This window comes from Oratosquilla oratoria, chromosome 28 (genome assembly GCF_046742065.1).
Source record: "Oratosquilla oratoria isolate Oo_2021 chromosome 28, ASM4674206v1, whole genome shotgun sequence".
In the NCBI taxonomy this organism is placed as follows: Eukaryota; Metazoa; Arthropoda; class Malacostraca; order Stomatopoda; family Squillidae; genus Oratosquilla; species Oratosquilla oratoria.
In genome coordinates, this window is record NC_134804.1 from 46315984 (window position 1) to 46341270 (window position 25287).

The following is a 25287-nucleotide window of genomic DNA, read 5'->3' on the forward strand; positions in this document are numbered from 1 at the left end:
TCAGTCCAGGCCGCTGTTTTGATTCCGTGTGCGGGAACTGTTTTTGTTAACAAAATGTTACATCAGTTGAGGTCAGTGTCTTACTTAGGTGTTCAGGAACAGTTATCATTGATAAATACTACAGCAAATAATTCATGCTATCCACGGGCAACATCACCTGGCCAACCGTTACACAGAAAGACAAGAATAATAACTATCACAAACGAGTTCACTGTCTTCCCTCAGTGTGTAGAAGGAATAATTCTTGATAAAATATATCGTGGATCATATATCCAGCCAATACAAGGAAGTTGATAAAATACAGATACAAGGAAATACTGATATCAAAACTAGGTCTAAGTACAGGTGACAATGCACAAGTACAAGTAATTGAGTTTCAAGTACAAGTACAAGGGGTTTCTAAAGTAGGTAAGTCTACGTCAAAGCTGGTAGGAGGAGGGGAGGGGAGGAGGGAAACAGTCGCTGTTTGCTAAAGGTCTTATGTGAAAAAGAGGAGGAAATACAGCCAAAGTTGAGAAAGAAAGAGGGAAAGGGAGCGAGAGACAGACAGACAGAGAGAGATAGAGAGGAAGAATGAGAGAGAGAGGGACAGAGAGATAGAGAAAGAGAGAGGGGGGAGAGATAGATAAAGAGACAGAGAGGGAGAGAAACAAAGAGAGAGAGGGGGGGGGGAGATGGATGAAGGGCTATCCTTGTTCCCTGCCCACGGCCTGAGTCAGAAACGATATAACAAAACACAACACATCCACAGCATAGCCCGACATAAGCTGGTTTACCCCCACAGCTTCACTTACATGGCGACCTTCTCTCCCTGTCCCCTCACGCGTAAATAGCGAAGATGAGGAGAAATCCTTTTGGACCGCGTCCACTGGGACACCAAGTGTATGTAAGCAATATACATATACAAAAATGTAAGTGGAGGAAGAACAAGCGAAGATGGACTGGAACTCCTTTGTTGCTTAAACGTTTCGACCAACTCGGTCTTCTTCAGTAAGCTTACTGAAGAAAACCGAGTCGGTCGAAACGTTTTAAGCAATAAAGGAGGTCCAGTCCACCTTCGCTTGTTCTTCCTCCACCCACACTCTTATTTGTCAAATCCATTCATTCAGTGCATACGTAAGTCACTGCCTCACCTCTCAGGATGTAGTTCTGGTAGTTCTGGTCGGATTGGGATCCAACCTTGATGAGACAGTTGAGACCATCGTTCTGGACGAAAGCGTGCACAAGGTCTTTGTCATCTTGGAAAATCTGCTTGAGGGAGAACAGGGCTCTCCGAAGCTCACGACCCTCCGAGTTCAGAAGCTTTTCTGTATCGAGGAAGAAAAAGAAAACGAGGATGAAAGAGCGTGATAGTTTTAGCAATGGGGATGCACGATCAACATGTTGCAAAAGTGGTATCTAAATTACTCTATCAGAAGAAGAAAGGAGGACACAAAAACATTATATTTTTCATGGTCCTGAAGCCTATTTGGGGGAGTGTATAGGTAAATTAGTTAATATGAAACAGCAGAAACTTTTTTCCCTAATCTACACCTTCATTCCATTATTCACACCCTCCAACGCAAAGAAGAAAAAAATATTACCAATACATTTTCATGATACTACTTTATCTTCCCTGTCGAGGAGTGATAGGCTTTTATCATGTATAACGTTTATGATATTTAAAGGCGTTATCACACTGGGCTATTTTTCCTCCGACTGTTGGAGCAAATTTGCAGCCCGCAGCTTTCGGGAAGGCATCTGATATACTGAAGGAAAAAAAAAAAAATCTCCAGCATATCAACTGACATTCTATGTAAATTGTCGAGGAAACAAAATAGTTTGCCATAATGATTTTACGCCAGAAAAAGTTCGGGGGGGGGGCGGTACCATCGATTAACTGGAGGTTGGAGGAAAGATAGCCCAGTATGATAACGCCTTAACAAACATGGCAGATGTACCTTCATCCTGCCTATGTATACCTTTTCCACGTAAACCTCCTTTTTATCTAAGAAGCATTACATATACAGTATGATTTTTGGAAACGTAAACCCCATTTTTTGTAAGTATAGGTTCTGTGAAAAATCTAGAAACATTTCTTGTCCATGACCAAAATATGATCTTTCTTCAACAGTCGATGGAAAAAAGATAAATAATTCTACTCACACAGAGTTAAGGTAATACCATAGAATTTGAATCTAAGTTTGATGAATACAGAATAGGGATGATATTCTATGAGCATAGCACACACACGTTGGCACGTAACATAGAATTTGAATCTAAGTTTGATGAATACAGAAAAGGGATGGTATTCTATGAGCATAGCACACACACGTACGCACGTGTGCGCACACACACACACACACACACACACACACACACATTTGGAAGACCACATTATGTGCATATCTTGATGCGTAAATGGTCTTTTGTTTGTAAATGACTCCAATAAACAATGGGTAGGGGGAGGAAAGAGTAGGTTCCAACACTACAGAGGTAAAGGGAAGAACTCACCTATGATGGCATGTACCCGAACTGAAAGCTGCGTACGAAGGATGATGGCGTTCTTCTTGCTGTAAAAGAAGGAGAAAGAATCGTTGAGAACAAACATAAATCATAGGTTATTTCTAATCCTAATAACTACCATACCACAAAACCATTTTTTTTTCATTATGGTAATTTTACCTCTACTACTATTACTACTACTACTGAGATAGCAGTAAATACTATATTGTAACAAATTTCTTTTATTAGATTCCTTTCCCGTGATTGTCTTTTGTTTACTTACCAAACCAGATTCAAAATCGGTGATAGAAGAACAAGACCAGTGTCATAAAACCAATTTTGAGAAAAACTCATTTGAAAGTTTGTTCCATCTGTTACGATTTTGCAAAATGTATTCTACTGTATTTAAAGTATGTTGTATCAATGCAGCCAGGGACCCCCAAACTTTTTTGACCATTGACCCCATCACGGAATCCTTGATCCCTCATGGACCCCAGGTTTGTACAAATATATGTACACATACATACAATTCTGATTGAAATCAACTGCACTAGTGACTTTCACAATATTGAGTGTGGTATTCTTTAACTTATGAAATGTCTTTCTATTATTAGCAGAGTTTGAATCTAGCTGTTTATTTGGCCAGCGGTAGGAGGCAAAAGATATCCACAGTTGACTACAACTAACTGTATTCAATGAAAGTAACAGGCTGAGATCTGTTGACTTTACCACCGTCAACAGATCTCTGGCTCTTACTTTCATCAAATACAATTAGTCGGTATTGAACTGTGGATATCTTTATCCTCCTACTGTTGGCTAAACAAATAGCTACATTCAGATACTTTCTGTTAACAAAAGGTATTTCTTAATTTAAATAATACCACACTCAAAATTGCGAAAGCCAATATCGCAGTTGATTTCAACCAATATATACATGCATACATAATAATGATGATAATAATAACAGTAGTAACAATAATAATAATAATAACGACAAGAGTTAAGTAGATGTCCAGTTTCTATATACAATAGTGAGGGAAACAGCATAGCAAACCTCGTTTTACATATACATCAGTAGGAAAAACTGCAGTGAGTTGTTCTGAATGGCAAAAAATCTAGCTGGAATAATGTTACGAGTGGAGTTCCTCAGGGTTCCGTTCTTGAGCTACTTCCATTTATAGTATATATATAAACTCTATAGATCATGGACTGAAATCTACTGTCTCCAAATTTGCTAACGGTACAATGTTGTGCGGAATAGAAAATGATCAGTCGAATCAATTGGATATTCAAGACGATTTACGAGTAGACTACAGCAATGCCTTGAAAATAGGCTGATGAAATTTACTCCAAATACAAAGTTATCTATACAGGTAAAAATAACACAAAGTATGTCCATAAGTTATTTGAAAAAAAAGACGTTAAATTTTTTTTATGTTGAAAAGAATATTGGTGTAATTATCAGTAACGATCTCAAATCACCTAAACAGTGTATTTCTGCCTCAGAGAAAGTTAGAGTAAATAAGCTTCTACTACTGACTGTACGCTCTTTTGATTTCAAGTCCACCTGTCATTAATCAAGTATATAAATCATCAGTCCTTCCACATTTTGAATATGTTGTGTCCGCATGGTCGCTTGGTCTCATTACAAGCATTGACAGATTGGAAAAAGTACAGCGGCGAGCCCCAAACTGATTCCAAATATCAGAAATAGATCATACGAAAACAGCCTAAAACATACGAATCTATTTTCTATATATAAAAAAGTAGACGTAGGGTGAAATTATATTCTAAAGGAAACTGACAGCATTAAAATTTATGAGATTTTCATACTGAATACAAATCGGACGAGAAATAACGGTCTCGAGCTATCACAAAGTAGATTTAATTTGGAAACGGGTAGAAACAACTTCGCCAACCGTGTAGCTAAGGAATGGAATAAACTTACTGCAGAGGCAGTGCAGTGTAGTGCGGTTCGAAGTTTTAATATTCATTTAGATAAACACCTAAGTAATATGCTGTAATGCCTGCCAATTGTTCGCTTGTTTATTAATTTCTTGTTTTAACTCTCTATTCTTAGCATCCGACCTAGTTATGGATGCTACCGGTATGCTCTTCCTTTGTAAACATTTGTAAACTTTTGTAAACCATAGCAAATGTATGAAATATTGAATATAATGTTGGAATTCAACATAAAAATGTTCAAACTCATCGAAATATGTGGAAACACATCATGATAAGTATATCGCATGGGGTCACATAAAGGATTGTCACCCCAGAACGCCCACATGAAGAATCGTCACAACATGAGATCCCACCTGAAGAACTGTCATCCCATCACGCCGAATATCAACAGTGGAATAAAAATTGGGCTAGGTTGAATAAGGGTTATTGTCAACTTATACAATCGAAACCCAGGATTGACGCAGCCCGATGGGATTTCTTCATGTCTTCTCCGTTTCTGCATGAGGGGACGGAGAGGGGTGGGGTTGCTGATCTAATGAAGTGGCCTTCCTGTGGATGTGGTGTGTCTTGTGACACTGCTTCTGACCTGTCATCCAGGAGGAGCCAAGATAAGAGGGAGGGAAGGGGGGTGGATGTGAGTGGAGTATGTGGGGATGGAATGGGTGGGAGTGGTTTCTATGCCTTTGTTTTTTGGCTACCTCCCTTGTAGGGGGAAAAAGGCTTTGGTATATATGTATTATTATTGTCTTATTATAATATCGGGTTCCTGTCCTTTTTCCTGTGGAATGGGGTGAATGGGAAGTACCAAGGCCTCGTTCAGAAAGATGATTTGGTATTGACTTCAATTTTTCAAAAAAAAATCATTTAGCTTTCTTTTTTTGTATCAAAGTTATGTTTGTATTTATAAATTGCTATTACCGTGTGCTCGCAATGTTCACTATTTGCTTGTCATTACTTTGAGGCTTTTCTCTCTCTCTTTTCATTTGATTTAGCTAGACTTGGCAGACTTGACACCTCCGTGCACTGTTTATTATGTGTCTATAAAATGCAGCGAAAAGAACGAGATGAAAAGGACGATAAATAAATGATGACATCTCGTTTTTTGAATGCTTAGTCAAGCAGTGGTTTTCATTTTTTGGGGCCATCTCCCACCTAATCACTGATGTCCCCCATGTGATGATATACAATTCTTATCATATGGAAAATAAACTCCCCTTCAGCTCAAAAAGCATAAAACCTTGGTTTAAAACACCTCAAAAGAACAAGGCATTAAAGGAAAATAAATAATAATGAATTGCCCACGTTGAGAAGCATCGACCTAGAGTGAAAAAGTGTGTGTGTGTGTGTGTGTGTGTGTGTGTGTGTGTGTGTGTGTGTGTGTGTGTGTGTGTGATTCTATGTGTATGCGTTTTTTTTGTGTGCAAATATCCGTCACCATGGTCTTAAATCACGTGGTAGACTCTTGACCGTCGGTTATCACCCTCCCAGACGAGAACTCAAAGCTCATCTATCGCTATCTGTAATGCTATGACCAAAGGCACACGATCAGTCCATCTTCTTCCTCAAGGAGCGTAACGCCTTATCGTGTGAGTGAAACAGTTTTTAAGTGTGTGTGCATGTGTGTGTGTGCGTCTGTGTATCAGTTATCACATCTTACAATACGACAGCACGCTCTTCAGTCTTTATTCTGATTAACATCAAAAGATTCTCTTAACCTTAAAAAATCCTTCACCTCTTAAAAAGCTAACTAATTCTTAACAATTCTTGCTGTCAACACCTTCGATGTCCAGCGCACGCACACGCATATAGACCGAGAAGAACTCTAACGTCTTCAAACCAACTCTAAGATATTTTTCATTGTCTCGGATGCTCCCAAGGGACTTCCTTTTGTCTCCAGTGACCAGAGGACTAGGCGTTTCGGGTCAGACCCCCGAACACCTATAATATATACAGTATATATATACACATACATATATGTATGCATATACATATTGGTCTGGTTTTAAAGAATTTAACGCAATTCATCTACCACCTGATTTATCTCAGATTTACAAAGCCGTCACAGCCGACGAAGCTGTCGAGCAAAGCCATCGAAGCCGACTATGCCGAAGTCCGACGAAGCCGGACCTCCACAAGGTGTGACTTTAATATACGGACCGTAAACCGATTTAATTAAGGACATTTTGCAACCTTTTAAAAGCTGTCTTACCTAAAGTGTAACCACTCTGAAAATTGAAGATGCCTAATTTTACCGGAATATGTTCTAAGTGTTTCCCAAAGTCAAAATAGTTAAAAGAAAATAATAATGATAATAATAATAATGATAATAATAAAAAAATAAAAAAATAAATAAATAAATTACCGATCTCATCCCTAAAACGTCGTCTGCTTCGGCCATTCTCGTAAAACCTACCGGTGGCGCCATCTACTCGGCAGTTATGTCATGAGCCGAGTTCATTCTGCATGCATTGTCATTGTGTTTGATGAATGGTAATCATGTCGAGTGCCGCAGGCTAATATAAAGTTTAGGAATTATGAAAATGAAGAAATAATGAGACAAATACACGACTGGGGAGAAAAGAATATAAGATGCGGAGAATAATGATGTATTAACAACATGTAGAACTCAGAGAGCAGAAGAAAGCTTACAATAACCGCCCAGAAACAATTATTCATGTACGGAACATACACGAGGAGCTAAAATCTCTTACACTAATACTAAATAGACTTTTTTAAGCAAAACAAAATATAAGATGTATTGTTTTTGGAAATTGATCAAATAATCAGATAAATAAACTTAGAAAAATAAAAACTGGAGAAATCACTAATGGGGCCGACGCATAGTCGAAGTCATCGACATCACTGATAATTATGTAATTCAAGTTAAATAAAACCACGTTCTCTTATAGGCAGACATAAACAGTTAAGATTTCTATTCTTTTCGCGATTTTTTTTTCCGAATTCAAAGAAACAATACCGACTAAAGAATATATGAAACAGCAATTTTCTTTCATTAGACCTATACTGGAACATAATTTCAGTTTTATGATATGTTCACTATCATCACAGCTTAGTAGCTTGTCAAACAAGGGCGTGCAGTATGAGAATAAATGCGAAAAACACTTGTCATTTGCTGGAACGAATTGATATGTTCTTAGCGATACTTGTAATGAAGCTTTCGTTTTTATTGCGTGGAAGCGATCTAAAATAATGTATCAAATTTGTCGTCCAAAGAATAATTAGTTTTAACTAGTAGGGTCAAGTCACCATAATAAACCTTTTTACTGGCGCACTTAGACCGAGATGAAAAAAATATCTATATTACGTTATAGAAACCATTGTTTACAAGGCTTGTGGCATCTAGGAAGCGTACTGTGAACGTGATGTACTATTTTGTATAAGAGCACACTGCAAAAATATTGAATCAGTCATGTATGCTATCCTTGCTTGTTGAGTGCCCAAAGACAGTACTGCATAACCAACATGCACACATCATTCACCAATGATGCACCAATATAAGATATTCCGGTTCAAATTGATAACTCATGACTATGCTATCTATCCGAATATTTTGGCTGCTGTGAGAGATATTTAGGGTGTCTAGATTAATCTCAAGACTATTAAAATATCTCAATATCGCTGAATATAGTCAGTTTTGCTACCGGACGCTTGGGTTAGCCTACAATTCATGACGTCATCGGAACTAATATCAAGATATGGCGCTGTATACCGTGTTTTAGAATGCATATTAGCAGAGGGCGAATATATATATTTTTTCAAAGTCCCTCAAATAGTACTTTAGAGGTAAGATACTCATTTCAAACATTATGAAAGAGAAAATGGAAAGTTGTGCCGAATTTCAGTCAACAGAAATTTTGAAATACCTGAGTGACGATAATTTCATGTAATTTCATCCGATTGCGCCTCATGTTTAAGTAATTTACAACAAAATACAATCTCGAGAAAGTAGTGTGTTTAAAGTCAATGAATATATATATATATATATATATATATATATATATATACATATATATATATATATATATATATATATATATATACATATATATATATATATATATATATATATATATATATATATATATATTGATATTCCACTAAACACCAAGTAGATCCTAAATTGTTCAACAAAATAAAATAAAACAGCTTCGCTAGGTTAGAATGAACTGCCTTCAGAAGAGAGAGAACTGGCAACTGCAGCATATCCCATGATTGAAAAAGAAAAGGTTGAAACTGAACTAATTGTATTTTACTGTAGACCCGATATGCATCACCATCAAATTGTGACCGAGCTCAAGTCATATGTGTAACGTTCCCATAACGGTTGCCTTGGAGTTTCTTCACGTCAACTTGCGTGAGTCGTGGGCCTAAGTGTCATTCCCCCTCAAACCCAGCGGGAGCCAGACGCCTCCGGGGCACTTTGTCACTTACGATGGTAATGATATAAATTACAATAATAGGAAATGTAAACATACAAGGCTGAGAGCATACATATGAAAGAAACCCGGATAATAGCGATTCAAAGGGCTTTAGGAGTAAGGGCAACGACATTACGTCAAAGGTTCCATACACTATACATCACGCACAACATTTGTTTATGTGGAGATATTAACATCACCAATCTGCCCAGATAAAGACAGTAACGTTGTTCGACAATATCATCATGTATTAAAGTATTTCCTCCTATATATGAAATAATACTCTAAGCTAATTCGTGGATGGGGTAAAATCATATACAGGATTTCAATGAGGGTATGTTTATCCTGCAACTATCGGAATTGCATCGTTTTTCATTGTAAAGATGCTCAGTTTTCTTCAAATTCATGTTTTCTCTCTTTCTCTCTCTCTCTCTCTTTTTTGTTTTAGTGAATATGAAACCAGTTGCCATTTTTCGCAGTTTCATTGGTTCCATTTTGAAAAAGAAAACAAAAAATACAAAGAAATTATTGTAACCAAAGCATATGAAAATTGTGGCGAGTGGTGGGAGATGGGACCAATGAAAGATGCTCCAAGGTCACTCACATCGACTGTATTTCCAACCCCCTTTCATATAAGAAGAGCTGACAAACAGCGACTATTCCCTCCCTACTATTAACAACTGGTAACAGAAACTTCCACGCTATCGAAACACTATTCAAAGTTTCCCAAACATCCCTAAGTGCGGGTCTCGAGTCTGAAACTCGAGGCAAAAATAATTTGGTAGCCTGGACTGGGTGGCATGTGAACGAAAGAATTTGGAACGAATCTTTGACGTGAACTAAACATACTGGACCACTGAACGTAATGATTAGTTCATTTCAAATTATTTCGGCACGGGACATGACTTCCATTTTCTTTTTTCTTTTTGTTCTTTCATTATACGTCTTTCCAACCCACACTGAACTCTACACAAATATGCATGATATACATGTATCATAACTAGATGTGATAAACTACTAAAATTTCAAGGTCAAAGTAATCATTCAGCCTTTCTACTTTTAGTTTTGAAAAAAAGACCACGACAGAAATGTCGGATAAGTGGCAGTTGCTTGTTTCAAGATCGTAACACATAATACACTAGTCAGGCTGGTTTTTATAAGCTGCCCTAGATAGCCGTCAGCGTATTAGTTGAATTTATAGCTATGTAACCAATATAGATTATGTACAATGAAGGTTATTAGGTTCATAAAGTTGGCATCCTGTTTTATTACATATTTTAAATTATCCAAGGATCTCGTTCAGGGGTAGGGGACAATCAAACAAGATCTTGTGTGTTGATTGTCCATATATAAATAAACACGCACTTAATCAACTTTCAAACAAATAAATAAGTAAATTAAATATATATGTAAACGATAAATACAGGAATAAAATAAATAAACAAATAAATAACACAGAAAGAAACAGATAAATAAAATAGATGAGGCATGGCACAAGCATGTCGTACAGTAAATCATAGGAAGTCGACCACACCTTGAAACGATGTAAGGGCCGTAGCCTCACTCGCGAAGACTATCTACAATAATCAAAACAAAACGACTCTTAATTAATTTAGATTTAAGAAGAAAACAGACAAGAACTGGTTTGCCAACAGAGTGGTTAATGAATGGATTAGGCTTAGTAATTATGTAGTGAGCGCCGAAACTATTGGTTGTTTTAAGAGGTATATCTTTACGGATGGGACATTTGAACTACCTTAGCGTACCTTGCAGTCTACTTTATTCTTATCTTCTTATTAAAACCTCAAATGAACGAAATCAACCTATTAAGTGAAGCGGGCGAAATCTGGGGATGAACTATTATGAGAATCTCAGTTTTGAAGTGTACGAAATGAAACAATTAATGAAGGTATTCGGAATTCTCATCACTTGAAGCGTACTGCTACGGGTGGGTAGTGTTGCTTGAGTAACGGGCATAATGCTGTGTTGTCTGACTTTTAGTGCGTTTTAATTTTCGCGTGGACCTAATTTTCATCACTACCCAACAGACAACACCTTAAAGTTGGTGGGCAACCTTGAACATCTTAACAACTACGGGAGTCATGTGGATTAAACGACGAAAATATTTCCCGGATGACTCATGTAAACGAAAACGAGTGTTCATGCTCACCGTGTTGTGCAGAAACGTCTCGTAACAAAAGATTATACTGCGTTTACTACTTGGCTACTGTCAAGGGCGTTCCTGTTGGATCAACGTCATCTCAAGGTCTATGTGCAGTCTCGTGCACTAATGATAGGGCACTACCGAATGCAAACATCCTAACCAGTCTTGGATATCAAGCAAATCCAAAATGAATATCCACGCCTACAGCATCAGATCCCCCTCAGAAAACCACAGATTGGAAAGAATAGTGGAGATCTACTGAACGGAGTCTGAGTAAAAGTAAAATTCATGCAGTTTTTAGACCTGCTCTACTATAGAGAAGAATGCAAAATACAGGAGTAACGAAAAAATATTTATGTGAAAATCTGGAATGTGGTAGTACATCATGGATTTGTTAGATATTGTGATAAAATACACTTGGAAAACAAATGAGATTTATATACCGACATTGAATTTCAAAGTACTGACGACAAAATTTAATTCTCTGGTGACATATGCTAGATAATAGCTAGAAAGAAAACTAAACAATGGTAATCGGAGACTTCACTACCAATAAAAAAAAATGCTGGAGAACCTTAAAGGTGAAAGAAATTGCAGAACTGATCCTAATTTTGCAAGATTTATATAACTTGAAAATAACGAACATGCACTTTAGCAAGCATATAGGTCGTAAATGGACATGGAGAAGTTCACATGGAGGAACAAAGTAGACTTCATGAAGAAGATGAGAGCAAAATATTAACTATGTCTCTGATGATAGGTTGCACAGCTAAATCATTTTCCAGATCAGAAAATATAATTAACTAATTTTCAAGAAGCAAGAGGATAAAATATAAGAACGAGTTTCCTATGGAAACTAGGTTGTAAATAACAACGAGAACAACATGCTGATTTGCTTATATGTGACATGAAAAAACCAAACGACTGTCCATTACAATACGACAGTTTAGTATTTTTTGTTTAATTAATATTCACTCACTGATAAGAGTTACGGATAGCGGTGTGGCCAAATGTGTCGTTGAATAATCACATCCTCAAGATGGTAAGGAGTGGGCGAAGCCACCACCTCCTCCCATCCTCCACCTTGCTCCCTTCACGGGGAGTTCGGCGCGAAAGTTTTACTTGGTCAATATTTCAAGGACTTCAGTGACATCCCTACGGACCAGAGTCACGTAGCATCTTACATAATTGATGATTAATCTCCACTAAGTAATAATAATAATAATAATAATGGTAATAATAATAATAATAATAATAACAATAATGGTAATTACAATAATATTAATGCAGTTCGCATTTAGTTTTTACTTTCCTCCATTCTGCCGCCTTAAATTTCTTTTTATCACCTTTTCGGCCCGATTTGTCCTTAAGTATAGATGTAACGGTTATTTCTGACAAAGTACTAAAAACACTATAACACTTCCAAGAGGTTAAACTGGTTTATATTAGCTAATGCTTGTATGAGTTCACCTAGATTAACTAGTTTAGATACCCCATCCGGTTAGATATAGCATGTAGTATTGGGTTTCACTATGCTTGCTGAATTCTAGTAGTTTTCATGTGAATTCCATTGCTTTCGAATGCGGTTGACGTACCACAAGCTTGCAAATTTTGTTTACATTCAGTGAAGAATATTAACCACTTCTAACCTTAAAACTTGGTCAACCTAGAAAAGACTGGAGAAGATTGCTGAAACGCGAAATGGAACCACGAGAACGTAAATAGACCGACAGACATGGAGAGACGTTTCAAAAACGGTTATGGATCACCAAGTGGACCGGTGTATCTCTACGGTCTGCAGTCCTCTATCTCTCTTCAACAACCTCCATCTCTTCAACGCGGTATTGTCCCTTTGGATAGAAACGCTGGAAGTGTCTTGCTCCACTGTGGTATCATGTTTTGCGTAAAATTTATACAGACGGACGGTGATTGCGATGACTGTTCCGTACAAAATGCACAAACTAAAGAAATAAACGAATAATGAATAAACAAAATGTATAACCCTTCCAGAATAAGGTTAAGTACTGCACAAGGATTCTATGTATCTACACATCTGAACAAATATACTGTACATACATTATATATATATATATATATATATATATATATATATATATATATATATATATATATATGTGTGTGTGTGTGTGTGTGTGTGTGTGTGTGTGTGTGTGTGTGTGTGTGTGTGATTCTCCATTGTCTTGGATCACGTGCTAGACTCGTAATCGACATCTATTTCCCTTAAGAGAGCTCAGAGCTTGTATATGACCGATCTATGGGTCTGTGACCTTACACGCACACACAACCAACTACCCGCCCACGAGAGTTGGAGTAACAACTCGCAGCGCAGCGATATTTAAAGTATTTCAGTCCTGGGCGGGATACGAACTCGTAACGATGTAATAGCATTTGCGAACGCTACCACTGCGCCGTCGAGTCGTGTGTGTGTGTGTACGACTATATAAGACACCAATTTGCTAATATAAGATCCTCTGTGAAAAATACACAAAATGGCTCATTTACACAAGAAACAATAAAAACGTGAAAAGGTGGAAATCAGGAAAGCAAAGAAAACCAAAAAGATAGGAAGGATCGGACGGAAGACCGGGGAGATCTGATAGTGAAGAAGGGACGGGATGCGAAGAGGAAGTGGCATTGTATGAGCGCGGGTAGCCAAGTTAATGAGGTTATATTATGCGTCTCAGCTGTGAGCCCTGGTGAACCACCTACTCTCCGTTTTCTTTCTCTTTCTCTGCTTCCCACAACCCCATTTTTTACCTATATACTAATTTCATATCCTCACGTTTCGTCTTCTATTCGTTCTCCTTCGTTCCAATGTATTTTCGTAGGGTTTAGGGTTTGTTTTAGGATTTGTGGACTTTGAAATGACAGCGTCGTGGAGACCTCCCCCCCCACTCCGTCTCATTCTCAGGGCCAGTCCATTTGTCACCAAGTAGGAGAATGCTCGTCCACAAGGCTGGATGGCAGTGTACTCTTTTTTCCCTCACAACGTTTCTGATAATCATCTTTTCACGTTATCGTCAACCTTTATCACATTGATTCCGATTGTATATCTCGTGATCAGTCATGTTGAACCCAAAGACATCCGGATAACTTGCATCATAATCACTTTTTGCAGAAGATGGTTTTCATTCATTATGTTCGTTTATCTATTAATCTACTTATACATCTACTTATTTATTCCATTTTCTTAATGTTCATTTACTTGTTTATTCCCCGCATGTTCTTATGCAGTCACTTTATTGATGACATTTTTGTAGGCACGAAGAACCTCCAGGAACTGCAGAATCTCGAGCATCGATTCATCAACACCACGGAAATCGGTTTTACTTTTGAATAAACTATCAATGGGCGGCTTCCCTTACTGGACGAACTTGTTTCAGCACAAACGCAGGATACGAAACTAGTGTTCATTGTGTACAGATATCAAGGGAATTTTAGTGTGCCCGAAACGCTTTAATCAAGTTTGGTTGAACAATGGCTAAATCAATATGACGTTTCGCTCGTTATAGCTTTATCAAGTACATGATAAGATACTTCATAAAGCTGTAATAAGCGCTACGTGATCACATGGTGTTTCTTTTGATGGATTTGTCGGCAACTGCCAATTACGTTAAACAATTCCCCGTACTGACAAATCCAACATAATCAAAAGGTAAATGAATGTTATACTCCCTAAGACGACAAGACAAACATATCCCCCTTTATACAAAAACATTTCATTTTACCACAAATACGATATGTCCACGGACTACAACAGACGAAAAATTTATTAGAGGCATTCCTGATTGAAATGTTCACTCTACAGACCCTTAACAATACACCCTAATAATTTTCTAAATAAATAAATCCGAACCTCTGCTCAGTTTTACCACGAAGACCCTGAAAGAAGACCACGTCATCTACAGGTACAAATGCTTTAGTGAGGAGTGTGTACCTCATTCTTTCACTGACGCGACAAGGACGAAATTGATGGCTGGGCGACGAATCTGTCGCCTACAAACAGGAGCTGGTGAAAACCAACATACCTCTCTAAAAGAGTACGGAAACACAATTTGCTCTTTTCAGGATTTTATTGAGGATAAACAATGAATCTATCTTCACAATCCTGCAAGGATTATTGACTTGATATTTGGCTTATAATCTTGGAGGAGGCGTATCTAGCTTCTTTACTGTTAATTCAGGAGTGAGGCACGGGTGTGTCTTAGTCCCAACACTTTTCAGCAGTAGCATGGACTGGGTATTGGACAGAGTCGTCGGTCAATGTCGGTGCGGAGCATCAACTGTCAACACCAAGGTCACTGACCCTGAATTTGCTGAGGATGCTATCCTTCTTGCGGAGTCGTTGGAGGTCCTGATTGCAACCGTCGAGACACTGCGCAGGAGTCGAGACCGCTTGGACTTGAGGTCTCTTAGACCAAGACTAAGATACAAGAGTTTGGTGGCTTCCTGTATGACACACTTCTGTCTGTTCATGTATGTAGCGAGGGCATTGAGGGCTTGGAAAGCTTTACATAGCTTGGTAGTATAGTGCATAACAGTGGTAGGTCATGTCAGGAAGTATTTCGAAGGATTGGCATTGCACCGTGGTGTTATGACTCGCTCAGTCAGAGTATATGGCACTGTCGTTATTTATGTAGGACAAAGGTTCGAATCTTCTTCAAGTTACTTATGCTCCCTGTCTTGGTACGGCTGTGAGACATGGACATTAAACGCTGACTTGAAGAGGAGTCTCGATGTCTTTGGTACTGTCTTCGGAGAATCATGGGGTATCGCTGGAATTACTTCATATCAAACCAGAGACTGTACTGTGAGATTCAGTCTAGGCCAGTTACCTTCAGCATAATTCGTGAACGTCAACTCCGGCTGTATGGGCATGTGGCACGTTTCCCTGATGTTGATCCTATTCAGCGTTATCTCCACAAGAGACAACCCTCGATGGAGAGGACGAAGGGGACGCCCAAAGAATTCATGGAAGGGGCGAGTTCCTGTCGAGAGTTGTTTGGAGTGGGATGGCTCGGTGGTTGCATGGAAGCTTGTTCAGAGTCCGTGGGGATGGGAGCCGGCGTATGAGAGAAGCTACGCTCTTCCTGGTGCAGTGGTCGGCAACCTGAGGCTCTTTCGGGTCAATTGTGTGGGTCCAGAAGCTTCTTGCAAAATAATTATTCCATCAAAACGAAGACGTCAAATACTGTGAATCTGTAAAACATTCCAGGCAAAATCTCACACACACACACACACACACACACACACACACACACACACACACACACATATATATATATTCATCTTCGAAAAGATATGTAGCCATCAATTATTATTTGTAGATATGTCTTTCTTAATCTGATTAATTTATCTATTCATTTATTGTATTGCGGCACCGACAGCACAACATTTTTGTTAAACATCAAAAGGAAAAGAGGCTCTTCTCGTTATAAGGGTTGCTAACCACTAATCTGATGAGGAAAAAAATGACGAAATAACCAATCAAAGATATAAACACAAAATTTCAAACACCTCCATCCCCAAAGGGGAACATGGTCCAAATACCATCTTGGTGATCTCACTCAATAGCTTTAGACCCAGCTAAGCAACAAGTGCTCTCCACTAGTGCTGTCAACAAACGTGAAAGTAATTCCAAAACATTGTTTACATTTGGAGTATTTCAAAATGTTCATGAAGATTATCGGAAAAAGTTGTAACATTAAAAAACGTAACGTGCATAAGAAAATAAGCGAGACAGATTTGCCATAACTTTGAACCACACACAATATTATATATATATATATATATATATATATATATATATATATGTGTGTGTGTGTGTGTGTGTGTGTGTGTGTGTGTGTGTGTGTGTGTAGGCATATCTCTAATGCAATATTCATTGAAATTACATTTATAAGCGTTAATAAGCTTCTTGCATGTGTTCTCCTTTTTCTCTCTCATTCTGGTATTAAGGCATGCACAAGTTCTCCGAACTTAAATGGCAATAAAATATATAATATTGTCACCTCTGCCAATGGTAAAATAGTATTGGAATCAGACACCTGATCTATTTATATACTAAGAACTTTTTCCCCCTAAAGGGAGGGAGCCCAGTCAAAGGCACGTACCGATTCCCACCTACCGCCCTTTCATCTTAGTTCTTCCTGGATGATGGGTCATCCCTGTATCCCGCCCACTACCCTGGGTCAGAAGCATTATAGCAAGACAGTACATCCACAGAAAGGCCGCTTCACTTAATCGGCGACCCACCCCACTCTTCGTCCCTTCATGCAGGAAAAGACGGAGAGAAATCCCTTCGAGCTGCGTCAAAAAAATCATTCACACATAAACACCCCCTACCCACCCATCCCCCGCTCCTCCCTCCCTTGCATAACAGTGTCACCTACACACTGCCACTCCCTACTGACCCCCATCTCCCGCCCTCTCCCTTCCTTCCTCAACAGACACTCCCCTCCCGCTCAACGCCTCCCTCACCCCACCCATCAATCCCATCCTTGCTGTCCCCTCAAGTTCACGCCCCCCATCTCTGCATTCCACACCTCATTTACTAATCACTCACTACTCATTCTTTCCTTACAGAAAGGATAGTTTCCGAAATATCCTGCAATGTACTGTACTCTACATATGTTCAGCCCGTTCTCCTCATTCCCCGATGAACCCCGAACACGTCGAACAAGTTCTACCTGATTTGGTGTAGTGGCGAATAGATGCATGTATCCAGATTGGAAACGAGTGTTTAGCACATAATCATAACTAAAAAGTAAGAAACGAGTGGGCACATAACAAGAGGCAGTAAGGCTTCAAGCACAAACCTCAGCAGCGATAAGCGAAAGCTCTCACGGAAGGTGGAGCAAGCAGAAAACGGGAGAAAAAAAACGAACTCACGTCACGGTAAAAATCGGAGGCAATACATCAGGCAGAAGACTACCTCCGCCGGTGGAAAAGTCTTTGTCGTCGCTGTTGCTCTCGGTCCTGGTCCTGCATTCTTCATCCTTGGTGTCAGCATTGTGGCCTGGTTGGGCTTCAGAACCCTCCATCTTTCAAATCACATTAGAGGTGGTTTCCTGCGTGAATCACGACACGGAATGTTTTGGAGGTAAGCTGTAGAGCTTGTGTGAATGCCTCCTTCCTTCGGTCACTTTATTTCCCGGTAGAAGCATTAAATTCAGCACGTGGGGTGCGTTTGACCCTAAAGAGTGTTTCTAGCTTGGCCCCATTATGATAGCTTTAAGAATAAACAAGTAAAAAATATGTATGTATAATAAAAATAATAATAATAAAATATACATTAACTTTGAAAATAATAGTCACCCCTTGAAAGAAAATATGTGAGCGCTGTCTTCGTCTGAACGTTCTATCCACCTCCTCCTCCCTCACTCCAGCCGTTAATTGGGGTAACTGCAAGTCGCCGCCCGCTTGGAGGGCCTATTTATCTGGTCTTTCCTATCTTCCTTCTGGACTTGCAGACAATTGACGTAGGCCTATATTCAATTTTCGGTTTCAGGCCGTGAGTTACGAATATTCTTATCGTCGTTTGGATGTCTACATAGTTTTCACTTACCTAGCACACTTTTTTCTTGTAATTTGTGTAGACGTCAGTTGTTGTTTTTGTTATTATTATTATTATCAATGATTCATTGGTTCTACTTTTCGACCTTCTAACTTCTTCACCTATGTTAGATATTTTGTTCTGTACTGGTTCTCTCTGTTTCATGCAGCATTCACAGTCACAAATGCAATTTTTGTTTCAGCAACAACACTCACGAAAACCTGTTTTAAGACTCATATGTGAATCATTGTCTTCTATTTTTGTCAGCAACCTGCACTGGCACCTTCCAACAAGTAAAGGGAACTATCCGCTTACAGAATGTCATTCACGTACACGAACGAAACAAAATCTAATCTGTGAGGCATCCAGCTCTGTATGACGTAGTGACTGCATGTTTCAGCATTTGATATTTTAGGAACTTTGGTGACATCTCTATGGACCAGAGTCACGTAGCATTATTATTATTATTTATGACTATTCTCTACTCAAAAAATATTGTTATTATTTTTCCGCTCTGATCATACATACATATACCAAGGCTTTTTCCCCCTTACAAGGGAGGTAGCCAAAAAGAAAAAGGCATAAAATCATTCCCACCCATTCCATCCCTAAATACATTCCCCTCCCCTCCCATCTTAGCACCTCCTGGATGACGGGTCATCCCTGCACCTTGTCCACTGCCCTGGGTCAGAGGCAGTGTCGCAAGGCACAGCACTCTGGTCATACCTTCCTTAATTAAATCTCTCTCGTTTCCGACATCTGTGACTCGTCTTTGGTACGATATTATCCCTACAGGCACTATCACACTGGGCTATTTTCCCCCAACCTCCAATTCATCGGCGGTACCGTCTATCTCCAGCACTTTTTCCGCCGTAAAATTACTATCGCAGAAAGAAAGAAGAAGAAAAAAAAACTCGACAATTTGTTTGGAATGTCATTTAATATGCTGGAGGAAAATAATTTCCCTGCAGCATACCAGATTCCTTCCCGATAGCTGCGGGCTGAAAATCTGCCCCAACAGTCGGAGGAAAAATAGCCCAGTGTGATAACGCCTGACAAGCAAAATTTTTTTTTACTGTTGACAAAATACCTTCGACACTTCTTCGATGCAACATTTTCCCCATGGACAGAAGCGCTGGTAATCGCTAACGAGCTACCAAGCAATTTCCTTGTTAACTGTCCTTTCTCCTGGAATATAATTTACTTTAATGGCCTCCTCGTTGACCTCATAACAAGAAAACAATTAAGGCCTACATCACCTCCCTCCATGTCGACACAAGCGTAATGAATGATATTTACAAAAGTTGTGCAATTCAATTAGTGACTAAATCCGCAGAATTTTTATTTGCATTCGTACATGCGTTTGATGTCCGCGTCCGTTACGTAGTTTGATTCTTTGCATAACCACGTCCACAACTATACAGACTCCATCTCCCTATTCAGTGGAATTCGGGTGTAGGTGTCAGTTAGGTCAAGCATGACGCGAACTAAAGAAAAACGTTATCATTTTCGGTATATATATACATACATATATGTGCATGTATATATATCGTTGAAATGAACACTGTATTGAACATATTAGGACAAGGTGATTTGACGCCTTATAGTATTTGTGTCGCTCATTCAAAATACTTCCAGGGTTCCCCATTATCCGTTATCTTTTTCGTATACACCCCCATCCCTCACCCTACCCCACCCGGTGACGTAACAGCCCCATGCAAAAGAGTACTGGTGTCTCCAATACAATTTTTTCTACATAATCTTTAATTTCCCAACGATTTCCCAGGCCACATTATGGCGTTATCACACTGAGCTATTTTTTCCTCCGACTGTCGGAGCAGAATCGCAGCTCGCAGTTTTCGCAAAGGAATCTGAAATGCTGGAGGAATATAAATTTCCTCCAGCATATCGAATGACATTCTATGCATTTATGTTGAAAAAGCAAAATAGTATGACATATCAATTTTACGGTGGAAAAGTTCTGGAAGTGGGCGGTACCGCCGATTAATCGGAGGTTGGAGGAAAAATTGCCCAGTGCGATACCTAAAGACATGGACTGAGTCCTCTGTCTACTTGGTCTCACGTAACAAGCGTTTGAGGCTTTGCAATTCGTTGACACAATTCCTAATCGTCCCCAGTGTATCTTTTCTAATTTTCCCAGACTATTGCTAATTTCCCCTGACAAGATCACAACGGGTTCTGTACGTGCATGCACAACCCACAATTGAAGAATACAAGACAGGACCTCATAAGAATTGCTCCTTTCCTGTATTAGGTAATGACACTCTGTTGCCCAAGCTAAGACCATGAGCGAATTCAAACTTAATTTGGCTCCTTTTTTGTATGCTAAATATTAAGTAATTGGCTAAACAATTTGGTAAACACACACAACTAAACAGGCCCAACAAGACAGTAATTAACCATCATATGAGAAGTTTCCAGAACATATTTGTCAAGAACAACACAAATAACGATGGTTTTACATTCACGAACCAGACAAAGATGAATTGATTTAGTTTATCAGAAACGGGCATGAGTAAAATGTGCCGAGAAATATTTGTTCGACGTAGTCAAGGAAAGAAGACTCGAAAAAAAATGAATTTATAGAATATTTTTAATTTTGTGTAGTATGTGTTACTATTTATCTTTATTTTCTATGGTTGGATTGCTTTCTTGTCCACTTACTGAACGATTGTACGTCCGACGTCGTTACAGGACTACTTGAAAACTCACTGCAGTGTGGGGATTAAAGACACACAACACACACACATGCAATGCCCAAATGAACTATACCTTATTCTGAACAAAAAATAAAGGACCTGGAAATAACATCTGATAACTGCAAAGTCCTCTAGATAACGGATCAACACCGATTGTAAAATAAATGGGTGCAAGTTCTCTTTTGGTTTAGCCTTCCTACAATCTATACGCAATGTTATTGCAGCAAGAATATGGTGCTAGCTGATGCATCGTGAGACTGAGCTGGTGCTCTGAATATGCGTTTAGTTACTTAGGAATTATTTAGAAACTGTTTCTACGTTGCCCTATTAAAGAGATGAACAGTATCTAAGAACCGAATGTACATATTCACAGAGCTCACGGTCACACGTGAAGTGTAAAAAGTAATAACAAAAATAAATAAATAAACCTGCAGAGGATGTGCGTTAACAAACTTGACCTTTTCAGAGAAAGTCACAGACAATATGGCGGAGGAAATCTTCTATTTACTTTTTTCGTGTGTGTGCGGGTAGTGATACAACATTCTGCAACAGAGCCCTGGTAAGGACGAAACGTAAAGGAATAATAAAAAAAAAAACGTTTTCTGTGTTTACCTTACCACCCTGCCACTCAGATATTAACGTGCACGCCACTGCCACTGCCATGCAGCCAATGGAGCCGAGTCTGCACAAAAACAATTAACGCCTCTGCTAAGCTACAGCCAGATTGGGTTTCGACACATGTATCATTACCAGGGGCCAAGGATGAATGCGGATGCTTTGTGTCGTGTGGGAAGAAACCTCGGGTAACAAAGAGACTAAACTACAGAGGAATCAGTATCTTATGTTTAAACAACACCAAAAACGTTATCTTCAGTATATTACGTTGCCACGTCGCTGGAAGGAAACCGGAAAAAGTTACGAATTCTTTTGAAAAAGAAATGTCTTCGAATTCGTTCATTTGATCTACTGAGACGACAATTGTACATGACTTATCTGGCAATAAGACGATTTCTCTTTTAATAAAAAAAGATATCCACAGATCAATTCATTCGGGTTACTTTGGACAGTAAGATACTGATGGAGAGAGCAGAGATGCTACACATATACGCGACTTAACCTCTGTTAACACGACGGCACTGAATTGTTTTGGATGTCCACATGATACGAGATCGACTTGCCTGCAAGGCAAGTTCAAGCACAGGAAGTTTTTGGAGCACATCTGATGGCTTCCGTGGCTTATGGTAAGCTTACGTGATTGCTGGCGTTCGCACATGCATTTGACGCTGGGAAACAGGTGTCAGGGGTATTGTAGACGATTACTAAAAGTAAAAGGTTCATTCCTATGAAACATTACCAGGGCAAAGCGTGAGAATGTCGTAACCAATCTTGGAACCCCGAAAGCCTTGAAGCCGGCTTTGCATCTCATGTAAATGATACTACAAGGCTATGGTGGCTCCCGAAGCTTATCATAGCTTGATATAATCACGAAGAAACCCCACTCAACTTGATTATACGCGAAACCCTCACTGAGCACAGCTTAAGATTCAAATCGTCTTTACCTCAGATCCAACTTTACCACACACACGATATATAGTAATGATGGAAGAGTTAGGTCATTCATACTAGTATTACTATCAAGTGTTATGGCACAATCACCTGCTACATTATGTAAATACAGTATCCATAATCAATTTCACTTTCAGTTACTATCATGATAACTGTCAACAACAGAAAAATATATATGTATCACTGCAACCATAATATAATTTCAGACACTGATCATCGTTGTTTGCACAGATTGTCACATCGTCTGCATCCCACTGTTCTGCTTTTATCACGGAAACCTGTTCCACTTCATTTCATCAGAATACCCACATCACAACCGTCCTCACACTGAAAAACACCACAACCGTGACCACTCACTATACACCAATTCACAAACAACGCCATTGGCACAAAGCATGCTTTCGGAATATCGGCAAACTGCAGCTGTTCTCGGGACGCCCCATGACCGCGTCGCAAACAGCACTCAATAACACTGTTGCTTGTGCAGAACTGACCAACGCGCACGGCATCAGTACGTGGTACCGTCTTACTACACAGCCACGCGCTCACCCATGTCAACTGAGAGGCCCAAGCGACGGCCCCTCCTCTGCTCTGTCACCCAGCGCCAACCGCCCGGACGCCCACGTCTCTTGTTCTTGCGTGCGTGCGTGCGTTATGTAGTCTGTAGGGTATAGGGTATGAGTGCATACGGACACGTTCACGTCTGTTATGTTCATATAATGCGTGCACACACACATGTGTATATAAATCATGTTACAACACTAACAATTTAAAACAAACTCACAGTAAGAAGAATTATTAGACGCGAAAAATACTTGTGTAGTTTGATCCCAATCAGGGATTCTCTTCAATAGAAAGATGACATGCAGGGAGCCCAAGGTGACTTAACGACTACAATCAAGTCTTAAGTCATCAGGTTGGCTATGTAAATTATAAATTCAACTATTTTCCTCTTGAAATTACATTTTGAATACTAAACTAACTTGTAGTATATCCTATTTATAATTGCTTTCCCACTTAACATGGCTGAAAATGACCGGATTAGATTGCCTGTATCTAGCGTCTTCTGTCTAACAAGTCAACACAAGGCGGATTTGTTATTCATGTTATTATGTCCTACAATGGGGCTCAAATGTATAATATTATCAAAATCGTATGGAACACGCTGTAATAAAGAAGAAAATGATAAAACCAAATAAATACATTATATTTCAACTTTCGCAGTATGATCTCATTAGTCACATAATGAAGACAATTGTGTTAATTAAAATATTTTTTCTTTAATATACGTCTCCGATGCAGAAAGAGAAAAGTCCAAGATATAAAACGTAGAGTGAATTTGGTGGACAACATCTAGTTAAAACACAAAAGAAAAAAGTTTAATTGTTAAAGGCGGTAAATAGCCCCCAGTACTAGTTCAACGTCCATCCTCTATTACGCTCTACCGCGCTCTGAGGTTCGCTATTGGGCGTTTGTGGCGGGCTTGTGGCGTCCTCCTCCAAACCCTCCCACTCCCTCCATCATGCGGAGCTCCAGTTCTTCCGATAAATTTTATTTCCTTTTCTTTTCTGCATTGCCTTCGCATTGGAATTACGCCTAGTAGATTAAATATAATCTGCACAAACATACATTTTCCATAAACACCCTCAAAGAAAATTTACACACATTTCATTTTACCGCTAACCACTTCTCTTACGACAGAAATACATTCGCATCACCGGAACAATTGTTGAGAAAGCACTGGAATAGTGTAATAAGTAGTCGTCTTGGCTGGCCGGGCAAAACTTGTGATTTCCAATAGAAAACGTGATTGAAAGCATAATCACAACTGTCAGCAAAGTGGTGATCTTACCAGAATAAAAAATCTTGATGTATCAAACTTCACACAGCGGGTGTTTTAGTGCGTCTAGTCGAGTTATATATATACGCTTAGTTATTTCTTTATCTATATATTCCTTTATTTATTTCTGAATGAGGGTTGATCTTCAGGCGAACGTGTTAAAGAATGTCACTGTACAGGGGAGTGGGTGCTGGTGGTGCGGGGCACATATACATAATGGAAGGAGATAATACAATTGTGTCGACTTAGCATGTCTGCTGAGCTAGTGTTTGCCTTCTGGTCGCGCAGTGCAGTCATGTCCCATCACACCCCGGCTCCCCTGGCCGTCTCTTTTTCAATAGCCAAGCTTTCTTTAACCTGCTGTTTTTGTTGTTATAATAATGATTAATAATGATATGATAATAAAATAATAATAGTATAATAAGATAATGATAATAATAAGTTTACTTGGTACTGAATCAATACACATGAAGTGCAGATAATGAAAAGAACACGTTTAACTACTCATCCTGCTGTATTTGCTACTCATCCTG

The 25287-nt window shown here is 39.1% G+C and overlaps 1 protein-coding gene across 8 annotated transcripts in view; it reads right to left on the minus strand.

The window, feature by feature from the left end:
* The window catches only part of Fhos (Formin homology 2 domain containing), a 202318-nt gene that overhangs the window by 42159 nt on the left and 134872 nt on the right, over positions 1-25287 (minus strand). For all 8 annotated transcript variants that reach the window (XR_012967713.1, XM_076211410.1, XM_076211414.1 and 5 more), the window contains exons 8-9: positions 2494-2552; positions 1134-1307 (exon numbers count right to left, since the gene is read on the minus strand). Coding sequence is in view for 7 of the 8 variants with exons in the window: in XM_076211410.1 (XP_076067525.1) it covers positions 1134-1307; positions 2494-2552 (233 nt within the window). In the remaining variant the exon portion in view is untranslated. The remainder of the gene's footprint in view (positions 1-1133; positions 1308-2493; positions 2553-25287) is intronic.